This window comes from Lissotriton helveticus, chromosome 1_2 (assembly GCF_964261635.1).
Source record: "Lissotriton helveticus chromosome 1_2, aLisHel1.1, whole genome shotgun sequence".
In the NCBI taxonomy this organism is placed as follows: Eukaryota; Metazoa; Chordata; class Amphibia; order Caudata; family Salamandridae; genus Lissotriton; species Lissotriton helveticus.
The window spans coordinates 32,458,002-32,471,157 of NC_136058.1; the positions used below are offsets into that span (position 1 = coordinate 32,458,002).

General features: G+C 42.7%; 1 protein-coding gene across 1 annotated transcript in view; it reads right to left on the reverse strand.

Annotated features, from left to right (window-relative positions):
• MSH4 (mutS homolog 4) overlaps positions 1-13,156 on the reverse strand; it is a 1,513,152-nt gene that overhangs the window by 467,963 nt on the left and 1,032,033 nt on the right. The window contains exon 16 of the mRNA XM_078673412.1: positions 2,116-2,316. Within this exon, the coding sequence (XP_078529538.1) occupies positions 2,116-2,316 (201 nt within the window). The remainder of the gene's footprint in view (positions 1-2,115; positions 2,317-13,156) is intronic.

Consider the following 13,156-nt stretch of genomic DNA (forward strand, 5'->3'; position numbering starts at 1 on the left):
GAAGACCGTCAATGAACAGCTGACTGCATTCCTCGACGCAAACAACTCGCTCGACCCATCCCAGTCCTGATTTCGAGCCAACCACAGCACCGAGACCGCCCTCATCGCAGCCACCGATGACATCAGAAGCCTGATGGACAATGGAGAGACAGCCGCCCTCATCCTCCTGGTCCTCTCGGCAGCCTTTGATACCGTCTGCCACCACACCTTAACAACCTGCCTCTACAACACTGGAATCCGAGGAAAGGCCCTGGATTGGATCACATCGTTCCTCTCCGACATTACCCAGAGAGTCCGCCTCCCTCCCTTCCGCTCAGAGGCCACCAAGATCATCTGCGGCGTACTCCAAGGCTCATCACTCAGTCCAACCCGCTTCAATATCTACATGAGCGCCCTCGCCACCATCGTACGCAAACACAACATCAACATCATCTCCTACGCCGACGACACCCAACTGATACTCTCCCTCACCAAAGACCCATCCACCGCCAAAACCAACCTCCAGGACAGAATGAAAGATGTCGCAGAATGGATTAAGCACAGCCGTCTGAAACTCAACTGGACAAGACGGAGGTCCTTCATCCTTGGACAGTCCCCATCCGCCTGGGACGCCTCCTGGTGGCCCGCAACGCTGGGCACCGCACCGACACCCACGGACCACGCGCGCAACCTGGGATTCATCCTGGACTCCTCCCTCACGATGACCAAGCAAGTCAACGCAGTCTCATCCTCATTTTTCAAAACCCTACGCATGCTCCGAAAGATTTTCCGGTGGATCCCCACCGAAACCAGAAAGACGGTCACCCAGGCCCTCGTCACCAGCCGACTGGACTATGGGAACGCCCTATATGCAGGAACCACAGCCAAACTTCAGAAACATCTTCAGCGCATACAAAACGCCTCCGCACGACTCATCCTCAACATCCCACGCCACTGGCACACATCTGCCCACCTGAGAAACCTGCACTGGCTCCCCGTCAACAAGAGGATCACGTTCAGGCTGCTCACCCACGCACACAAAGCACTCCACAACATGGGCCCCGAATACCTCAACAACCTCCTCTCGTTCTACACACCCACCCGCCAGCTCTGCTCCACCAGCCTCGCCCTCGCCACCGTCCCATGGATTCGCAGAACCACCACCGGAGGAAGATCTCTCCTACCTGGCAGCCAAGACATGGAACTCCCTCCCCGCACACCTACGACTGACCCAGGACCATTTAACCTTTAGGAAACACCTCAAGACCTGGTTATTCGAGCAACAACAGCACCCCCTCCCCCTCCCTTAAGCGCCTTGAGACCCTCACGGGTGAGTAGTGCGCTCTACAAATGAATGTACTGATTGATTGATTGATTGATATATTCGGTTCTCTATGCATTGTAAAATTACCACATGGTTATATTCCCAGAGGCCAGCGCCATATACACAGGCTGACAACACTTGCTATTATAAAGGTTGAGCTGTGCTTCAAATCTTTTGCTTTGGAGTTTACTAGCAAATCTAAAAATTGCTTCGATATTTCTCCTAAAAATCTGGGCTCTTGGTGTTATAGGCAGGGATCGGCTTAAGAGCTTGACAGAATCCACAGATAACTACAATTTTTAACCTTTGATAAAGTGGACTCCCCCTTCTTAAAAGACTTTGACTTGGTGCTAAAGTGACCACAGGTCATGATATAAGACACTGAAGAATTAACTTTAAGATTTAAGTACTCCATGTAAATTCAAAACGGGTCTAAACGTTGGAGGCTTTTTTCAGTTCCGGCTATTAAAACGGGGTCATCCGAATATAATAAAATGGGGATAGAAGTATGGCCAAAGTTGAATGCCAATGGCTTGCATACAAAGACCCTCCAGCTTAAAATGGTAATCCCTTTAAGCACTGTTTTCAACCCTTCTCTTACCCACACTCATGGTTGCTAAAAGGTGTTAATGTGAATGAGACTAATCTAGGAGTAATAGAATTGTACGTGTGATTATCACAATAAATATTACACGCTTGATCTATAAAAACAATGTATTTTCTATTAATGGAAACATCATACGCTTTTCAAACATCTATATCGGTATCTAAATGCATTTCTCAAGGCATGTAAAGCCATATGTAATACTTACCAATTTGAGACATTATCTGAGAAAGTGCAATTTGTTTAAGGTAAGTTGATTTGCCACTCATATTTGGTCCAGTGACAATGACGAAATTACTGCCTTCGGTAATATATGTATTGTTGGAAACAGGTTTTTCCACGGATATTTTTTCCAGAATTGGATGCCATCCTTTCTTTATCGCTAACGTATCAGTAAATTCTGGACGTACTAGAAAGAAAAGATAAGTCAGAAGAACTGTAATTTGAAAATGCTTGTAAAGATAAACAGAGAAAAGAAACTCAAATAAAATAACATAAAGCCCGTTTTTTTTTAATTTAGAAGCAACCGCTGGTCTCATTCGTATACTATAAAGCATATTCCAAGAACGCACGTACTGAAATATGTTACAATCCGTCTTAGATTTAATTTGCATACTCTGGGTGATATCCTTTGTAAACTGCCAATAAATCTAGCATGCATGTAAAATAGTGTTTCTAGCTTGATTAAACTCATGAACGCATACATTTTTGCTTTGAGACTGTAACATTTGGATTCAAATAAAAGGCTACGGAAATCAACTACGTCTAAATTATTACGACTCAAAAAAGACATTTGCACTGTGAGCTAATATTGGTAACTAGAGGACAGCAGTTTAAGAAACTCAAAGATGATTCACAGGAGAAATGGTATTATTGCTCAATTAATTAAAGCTTACAACAAGAGGCAGGTTTCTCCAATTGTACATGGTCAGGCCTTAGACAGTAGTAATGATAACATGATATCATAGACAACTTTATTAATGTAGACGATGGCATGTTTTGATGAAAGTATTCAAACAACAACCATATCAGTAGGTGGCCCTTGATTACAAGCAAACAAAAAAAGAAATTATTCTCCCAGACTCGTATTAATTATGCCTAAAATACATTTAAAAATACATTTCACAATTGAAAACATTGAGCCTGCAGTCAGGGTGGAGAACTCCACACATAAAAAGATAGGCTCGTTCTATCTGTGTTTGTGTTTAGTTCCCCACTACGACTGCGGAGTCTCTTCTCTCGTAAACTTAATATTAAAACACAGTTTTGTATACAGAAAAATTATTAAAAAAACACTAACCTCTGTGAATCAGACCCTGTGTGTCCATAACATCGTTAGAAAGTTTCTGATATAGTAATTTCACCTTTAAATACAAAATTCATTGGGCATAAATAAGATCAATTACCTCAGGCAGAAGCTGGTAATTTAAAAGAGAAAAGAAACAACTTACCTGTAACTGCAGTTCTCCAGCGTTGATATCTTTCATAGAGTCACAAGCTTGAATAATTTCCTGTCCTATGATGGGAGTTTCACAGCAATCTTCAAACACCAGTATTCTCTAAAGTAGGTGTTGTGGTCCACAGAAGATGCCAAGATGCAGATAAGTGTAAAATCCACCTTTAATACATTATCTCCAACAAACATATCTTCTCCCAGCTTCCTCAACTACTTCTCTGTTTGAACACCAGCATTTCAAACCACACTACATACTTCTAGAACATGAAAGCCACAGTCCTCTAATGCTTCCCAGTCACAAGACCATAACATTATCTCTTCAGAAATTTCAGGTGATAATAACATGGTTGGAAGGACATAAAATAACTAATTCTCTTCCCGAAGCACTTACATTAACAACCATACAGGAAACCTATGCTTAAACAACTAACAAAAAAAATACAAACACGCTCATCTACATGTTAAGCTTTGCATGAATGAACCAATAACATAAGAGGGATATATCACAAGGTCATCAATATCAAACAAATCAATAATGTGGAAGGGCAATGACACCAGGCTATCGATATCTAACAGGGCAATTACAGAAATGCTTACCAGTGCTTAAAGACACACAGTTGTCAATTATGTCAGAATGTACTTCCTTCACTTCTGTTCCTTTGCCATCCTCTGTATCTTTGCCTTCCATCACCCTATCTTGTACTCTGACGCCCCTGTTTATTTTCCACCACTGACCTCCTTTAACATGTACTGCATTCTCCCACACCTTTTCAACACATACAGGAACACCAAATTTCAATTTACCCTTCTTCACACACCAAGGGTTTCTGACACACATATCATCACCAAATCTTATCTCACAATCTTTAACAGACTTTTTTCCCCAGATATATTTTCACCTTCTCTTGTGACCCACCCACATGCCCAAGGGCAATGTTCTGCAAATCCTCAGAAGACTTCTGTCTTAACCCACCGGAACATCCGCACAGGTGTCAGTTTTGAAGCTGGTCTAGCCCACGCAACAACTCAAACAGTGAAACCTTGGAAACCGAATGCTGCATGGGGCAGTCGAACCATAGCATAGACCTCACAGCATCCATCATTTCGCACCGATTAAACAGATACATTGTGCCAGCACTCAATTCATGCGCTCAACTTGACTATTTGTCTGGGGGTGATATGCAAAACTCTTCAAGTGTTTCACCCCCACTGACCTCAGAAAATCTTCAACCACAGATCTAACAAATTGGACATCATTGTCAGAAATCAAAAATTCTGTAAAACATTCTCTACCAAAAATCTCCTTCCAGAAACTAACTATCTTACTTGAATTGGGTTCAGAGACAAACATTACTTCAGGACACCTACTATGAAAGTCCATCATGATCAAGACAAACTGAAACTGTGAAGGCAGACACTAAAAATGACCTATCAAATATATTCCCACCTTTGCCCATGCCCTATCAGGCCATTTAACAGGATGCAAATGAGGAGCAAGAGTTTTCATACCCTTTTCACAACTGGCACATGACACACTCTCCAATTATCTCATCTACCACTCTATCCATTGCTAACGACTGCAACATTTCCATCAGTCTTCTTTTAGTCCACTTTCACCCTAAATGCCCTTCATGAGCACTTTGAATAAGTCCTGTATGTACCAAAACTGGCGAAATGACTCGTTTACAACTGAGTAACACCTTATCTTCTACTGTCAATTCATCAGCAAACCTGCTGCAAGGCTGAAGACCTGGAAGCAGCATCTTTTCCTTAGGCCAACCTCCCTTAACATACTCCATCACCTTAGTGAGCTCCATATCATGCATCAGAGCATCCCACTACTGAACCTCAAAGCAGGTGCTAGATAATTCTAAGTCTACAACTACTACGCAACAGTCTTCCATATCACTACCATCCAGATCGTCATCCTCTTCCACTGGAAATTTAGACAGAAAATCTGCCCTTTTGTTTTTCATTCCTGAGATGTATTAAACATTTTTAACTGACAAAGTAACATCTTGGTGGATATCACGGCTATTCTGGGTGTAGATCAGATTTTTTTATGTCCACCTAATATGTATACCAGTGGCTTATGGTCCATTTGAAGTGTAAACTTCCTGCCCCATAAAAATGGCCAAAGTTTTTCATCCACCGAACAACAGGTGAGCAATTCCTTCTCGATGACAAAGTAATGGAGTTCAGCCTCCTTGAGAACTAGAGTAGTTTTGTCATACAGTTGGCATAATCAGGGATAAACCCGGCATCAAATTCACATCACACTAAATATGATCTCAGACTTTACTTATCTTTGGGTGCCTGGGTAATAACAATAGCCTTGACCAAACCTGGGTGTTGATTAACACCACCTATAGACATATGCTGCCCCAAAAATTCTGTCTCTCGTTTTAAAAATGTGCTGTTTCTCTTAATTACAACACCACATGCCTGGAAAATGTCACAGACCTTATGCAGGATGTAAATGTAAATTGATACTTGTATAGCGCACTACTCACCCGCAAGGGTCTCAAGGCGCTTGTACGAATACCGCTGTGGAACCCATCCTGGCTTTCCCTGTGAGGTGTCCACTCCTGGGCACCCCCAAGGTGGAGGCCAGGCATCCTTAGCGTTGTGGGGCCGTTGTGGAGATTAAGCAAGCTATTGCCCAGAGTTGCAGAGTGGGACTCCATGATTGGAATAGGCACCAAGGCGAAAATTATCAGGTCCATGGAATTTTGAGCCCAAGACCCGCCGAGGCGGGGAATTGAACCCTGGTCCCGGGCTAGACCTCTGCATCAGGGTCTGCCGCTCTAACCATTGAGCCACACTTCTCCACTGAGCCACACTTCTCCACGAAATCATAAGTTTCCCTATTCTTGGCAAATATGAGGACATCATCCTGAAACATTACTGTGTATTTAACCCCTTTTAATAAAGTGATTCATAATTCACTGAAAAGCGGATGACGCCAGCCGAAATAGCATACAACATAATTGAACATGCTACTTGGTGCTATAAATGCTGTGAAATGACATGAGGAAGGATCTAGCTTCACCTGGTGATATAATTACGCTAAATCAGTTTTGCTAAACCATTCAGCACCTGTCAATTAATTGAGAATTTAATTGATTTTGGAAAACTGATGGGATTCAACCCACACCTCCTTATTCAAAGAGTGTAAATCGATGCATGCTTTAAGTTCACCAGACCTCTTCTATGCTTCAACCAAATGAGAAAGCCATAACATTGATTCCACTGGTTCAATAGTCACTTGATCTAACGTTTTGTCAAGCAAATCAGACCTTACACTAAATGGCATGCTGCACAACTTGTGCTTTAAGGGGATGGCCCTTCCTTGACTTTGATAAGATGTTTGAAGCCCTTCCCTTCCAGTCTTACCACGACTACTTGTAAAAACTGCTGGGAATCTAGTTACCTATTCTTCCATGCAATCCTTAAACCTAACTACAGACACCTGTTCCTTTGCATCAGGTGTCAACACCATGTCAAACAATCCTTGGTGAAACCATCCCAAAATGTTTAATCCTTACTTTGTCTTTGATTTCCCATTCCCTGAAGTCCAGCGTTTCTCCAAAGAATCATGATAATGCAAGTGCCAGAATCGGTAAACAACCAAAATATAGAATCCAAAATATAGAATGGACAGACTATCGACTCCAAAATATAGACAGGACAGAATATCGAATTACCAAAATATAGTTAGTCAGGATATCGAATTTGAGGTAGGAAACATCGATTTCCATAATATCGAATTTAAAATATCGATTTCCATAATATCGATTTTTTTTTTGTGTTATGTATGGTAGTATATGTGTTAAAATTATGTATTAATTTTGTAATGTATGTTTAATTTTTTTAAAGTAATGAATGTTATGTCATTTAATGTTTGCATAATTTAATTCTGTAGTGGGTTGTGCGTTTATAGGGCGGGAAGTTATTTAATTATAGTAAATTAAATATTAATTTTTATTTATGTGTATTGATAATTAATTGATTGATAATTAATTATTAATTGGTAATTCATTTTTATTAATTGGTCATTCCTTTTTATTCATTAATTGATAATTATGTTAATTGTATTATTTATTTGGAGCGGGTTGTGGGCTTATAGGGGAATAGAGTGGGAAGTAATTTAATTGTAATACAGTTAATATTTATTTTTATTTATATGTATTGATAATTATTTGCTTGATAATTAATTATTAATTGGTAATGATTTTTTATTAATTGGTAATTCATTTTTATTAATTGGTAATTCATTTTATTAACTGATTCATTGCTAATTATGTTAATTGTATTATTTATTATTTGGAGCGGGTTGTGGGTTTATAGGGGAATAGTGTGAGAAGTAATTTAATTGTAATAAAGTAAATATTTATTTATATGTATTGATAATTAATAGATACATAATTATTAATTGGCAATTCATTTTTATTAATTGGTAATTACTTTTTTTAATTGGCAATTAATTTTTATTAATTGGTCATTCTTTTTTTATTAATTTTTTATTGGTATTGATAATTTAATTTTATTTTAATATTAAATCATTACTTTCCCTACTGTTGCACTCTCTGGAGTGGGAATAGCAATTTTTACCCCTACGCTATCTAACGTTTTCCTTACTGTTGCACTCACGGGAGTGGAAATAGTAATTTTTACCCCTACGCTATCCAACACTTTCCCTACTGTTGCACTCACTGGAGTGGAAATAGTATTTTTTACCCTCCCGCTATCCAACACTTTCCCTACTGCTGCGCTCTTTGGAGTGTGAAGAGTAAGTTTTACCCCTACGCTATCCAACGTTTTCCCTACTGTTGCACTCACTGGAGTGGGAATAGTAATTTTTACCCCTACGCTATCCAACACTTTCCCTACTGTTGCACTCACTGGAGTGGGAATAGTAATTTTTACCCTCCCGCTATCCAACGCTTTCCCTACTGCTGCACTCTTTGGAGTGTGAAGAGTAAGTTTTACCCCTACGCTATCCAACGTTTTCCCTACTGTTGCACTCACTGGAGTGGGAATAGTAAATGTTACCCCTACGCTATCCAACGCTTTTCCTACTGTTGCACTATCTGGAGTGGGAATAGTAATGTTTACCCTACTGCTATCCAGCGCTTTCCCTACTGCTGCACTCTTTGGAGTGGGAAGAGTATTTTTTACCCCTACACTATCCAACGTTTTCCCTACTGTTGCACTCACTGGAGTGGGAATAGTAATTTTTACCCCTATGCTATCCAACGCTTTCCCTACTGTTGCACTCACTGGAGTGGGAATAGTAATTTTTACCCCTACGCTATCCAACGCTTTCCCTACTGTTGCACTCTCTGGAGTGGGAATAGTAGTTTTTATCCCCCGCTATCCAACGCTTTCCCTACTGTTGCACTCTTCGGAGTGGGAATAGTAATTTTTACCCCTACGCTATCCAACGTTTTCCCTACTATTGCATTCACTGGAGTGTGAATAGTAACTTTTACCCTCTCACTATCCAACAAAATCTCTACTTTTTTTACATTACTTTTATTATTTTTACATTTTAATCTTTAATTTTTTACATTATTTTAAGTATGTTTTATGTAATTGTTTTTAATATTTAATTAATTTTATATTATTTTTAATACATTTAAAAAAAATCGATATTTTATTTAACTATGTTTTAACATTCTATATTTTGGATTCGATATTTTAGTACTTACCGGTTTGTAGATAGGGATTCTATATTCTGTACTTCAATATTTTGGAGTCAATATTTAGGGCATTCTATATAATGTCCCTCGATATTAAGTCACTGAACCGCCAGAATCCACTAGCAAAAGCAGGACTTTACTTCCAACCATCACATATGGATCAATACATTCACTGAGATCCCTGCGTCTCACATTTCTATCCCTCACAAGTACAACCATATATTGAAAATCATCACATACATGCTGATACTTCTCAGATTATTCTTTTGTTTTAACTTTCTTTTCAAATTTTTCCTTTTTCAGAAAGCAAATGAACAAAACATTGCAGCAGCAGAAGTAGTTCTGTTATCTTGCGTACATTGGCAGGAACCCAGCGGTCTGAACTCCTCCGATTGTAGAGTTACAAATGATAATGAGGACGGGTTAAAGAATTACAATAGACACATATGGTTAAACAAAGTCACACAAGTATTCCCAATACAATTACTGTTCTCAGGGCGCAATTATCCACCCCACATGGATAACTATCGCCTGATTCTGGCTCTGGTTGGACAAAGTCAAAATTAAGAAATCCGCCTGTTCCGCGCCATACTTGGGGCATGTATGTACATGGTTCTGAGATATGCCTTTCAGCTTCAGAGGTAGGTGCGGTGTAAGTAGATATAGTGAATTAGTTTGAACCGAGCATTGCAGGAAACTGTGTACATCAGCGTGCCAATGGACGTCCAGGTCTTGTCTTCTATTTGTACATTTAGATCCATCTTCCAGGCTGCTCTTGCCCGAGGGGGTGAACTGGATGAGTCTAACCTCATAGCTTTGCATAGGAGGGATATCAACCTATGTCTGGATCCACAGGTGAGTAATATGTCCAGTGTGTGGGTCGTTCGTGGGAAGCTGGGGTACTCAAGCCATGTTATTTTAGCGATCTCCAGTATCCTCATGTAGTGCAGGTAGTGGCTCTCCCCCAGTGTGAAACCATCACAGACGTGTTTGTATGATAAGCACGTTTCGTTCGGGTAGAGATCCACCAGGATGTCACAGCCCCTGTCCTTACATGCCCAGAAAGACATGTGTGCGCTCTTAGCTCGTATAGAAGCTAATATCCATATTGGAAGCTCCCTGTGGAAAGGTGCACTTCTTAGCACCTTTCCCACATACTGTTGCCATATATTCGCTGTATGATGGACTACATATGGCAGGTCTTCATCAGTCCCCCTACGGGCATCAGTGCTATTGGGAGCGTGCCAAAGTGCAATCGACCGGCCAACACATGTTTTTTCCAATTGTTCCTGTTTTCTAGCCAGTGGGACGCATACTGAAGCTGTGCGGCATAATAGTATAAGTCGAAACGTGGAGCCTCCAACCCCCCTCCTCATATCTACAAGTCAGTGTGCACAGCGCCACTCTGCCACGTCGTCCCACCCACATCAAGGAGACAAGGATCACATTCAGCTGCTTGAAGGTCCAAGTAGGAATCGGGCCAAGTGAATTCTCGAGCACGTATAGGCAGCGCGGCAGCATCACCATTTTAGATACTGCAAGCCTGTCCATTAATGAGAGTGGCAATGTATTGCAGAAGGCCACAGAGCATTGCAGAGCCTTTATGATCCTGTCCATATTTAGGGATAATAGATGTGCATTGACAAGTGCCACTTTCGTTCCACGGTACCGGAAGTGTACTCGCTTCCACCTAAGTCCCAGGTCCGGAAGACTTTCTAGGTGCAGCGTAACCATGTGGGCCAAAGGAAAAATCTGAGATTTATTCCAACTAAGCCGCAGACCAGAGACCTCACCAAACTGCTCCATAAGCTGCAAAAACCTGGGCAGGGCCTCCTGGGGAGCAGCCACATAGAAGAGAGCATTGTATGCGTATAGTGAGATCACGTAAGTTGTGTCTTCCACCTGAGTACCCCATCTCCTCCCGCACTGTAAATGTAAATGTAAATGTATTGCGACTTATATAGCGCACGTATCACCCAAAGGCATCAAGGCGCTTGCTTAGGGAACCCGTCCTGGTATTCCCCTGTGAGATATCCTGGCAGGGTATCCACAAGGTGAAAGCCAGGCATCCCGCCGCGAGGGGCCATAGTGGAGATTAAGCAAGCTATTGCCCAGAGTCGCAGAGTGTGACCCCGTGAGTCGAGTAGGCACCAGAGCGAGAATTGTCGAGTCCGTGGAATTTTTGAGCCCGAGACCCGCCGAGGCGGGGAATCGAACCCTGGTCCACGGCCGATCTCAGCTTCCGGGTCTGCCGCCTCTAACCACTGAGCCACGCTTCTCCCACCTCCTCCCGCACTCGCACCACTAGGGGTTCTATGGCCAGTGCAAATAGGAGGAGGAAGAGCAGGCAACAATGTTGCGTGCCCCTCTCCAGTGCCCACTCCGGTGTACGGGCTCCACTCACTCGTGCACGCGGTAATGTGTACAGTATCATAACCCAGCGGCAAAACAGGGGACCGAACCCTACGGTCTTAAGGACCTCAATCAGGTAACCCCAGTGAACCATGTCAAAGGCCTTTGCTAAGTCTATCGACACAAGAGCGAGCTCTGCCTCCCGGTGTTTCCAGTCATGCCAGTGTGGCATCTAGGTATGAAGGCACATTGATCTTCATGTATAAGGTATGTCTAATGCTGGACGAAGCGAGTAGCAAGGAGTTTGCACAGGATTTTAACATGTATTTTGATCATCTTGAGTGGACGATATGAGGCGGGGTTGCGGCTGCATCCACCCGGTTTTAATATCATACAGATTTTGCCCTGAATCTTGCCCCTGACTGGGAGGCAAGATTCTACGTACAAAGGCCTCCGAGTAGATCTGCAGGAGAGCCTTTGTCACAGTGGCTGAGTATGTGTGGTAAAATTCGGGTGGGAACCCATCCCCCCCTGGAGCCTTAGCCCCCAGGAGCATTAGTAATGCTTCTTGTAATTCCTTAATGGTCAGCTGTGCTTCGAGCTCATCAGACGCCTGCGCCAAGGCCCGCAAGTATGGGACATATCGATGTTCCCTCACTGCTGAGTCTGCAGCATACACTGTCTGCAGGTGTCTGTGAAGCACCTGCAGGTTAGCAGATATGGTATATACTATCTCACTCGTCAGTGCATGGGGGACAATAATTGGCACTGGGGTCTGTTCTCTGCGGAGGATCCATGCCAATAGCCATCCTGAATTGTACCCCTCTCTATGCAAAGACTGTCAATAGTGCCGGAGCGTGTATTTGTATAATCTATCCCATATGTCGCATATACACGCACGGATATTCCACTCTTGGGCCATGGCAGTCGGAGCAGCGCGGTCTGAGGAATGTGCCTCCTCAAATGACAGCTTGGCTGCGCCGAGATCTCGTTGCAATTGCTTCGAACTCTGCACTTAGACCCCTCGCACCACAACTTTCAAGGCCTCTGTGGCTCTGGTGGTAGATGCCTTCACCCAATTTATTGTCATATATTCAGTCAAGACATGGGATATGGTCTCCTTTCCATTTGGATCTTCTAGGATATCAGCCGGCATTCACCACTTCCTAGGAAGGTGGGCGGGGGGCCCCAAAGGACCACGCAGCTAATTGGGGAGTGATCTGAAAGGAAATGGGCCACATAGACACTTCAACATTTGGGTCAACCTCAGACTCGAAGACTAAGACCCTGTCAAGCCTACTGTCTGCGTCATGGGTGGAAGAATGGCAAGTCTACAACCTCTGAGTCGGGTGTTTATCTCTCCATATGTCCCGTATTGCTGGGTTTCCCATCACCTCCCAGAGACCTGTAGTCATCCGCGGCTTAGTGCCCTGTCGAGGGGGGTGTCTGTCTAGATCAGGATCTAGGACGCAATTGAAGTCCCCCTTCCAGAGAAGAGGGGCGTCCAGGTCTGAGATTAGTGCATTTTGTATGGATTGCTAAAAGTCAGGGTCATCCACGTTCGGTGCGCAGATGTTCAGGATAACCATATTCCATCCATCCAATTTTACCCTGAGCAGGATTTATCTGCCATTTATGTCAGCCTCCATATACTGTAAGACGAACTGTGTGCCTGGGGCCACCCTGGCACGCCTGACTATGTTGAATAAAAAAATCAGACCTGTCCATTTTTTCAC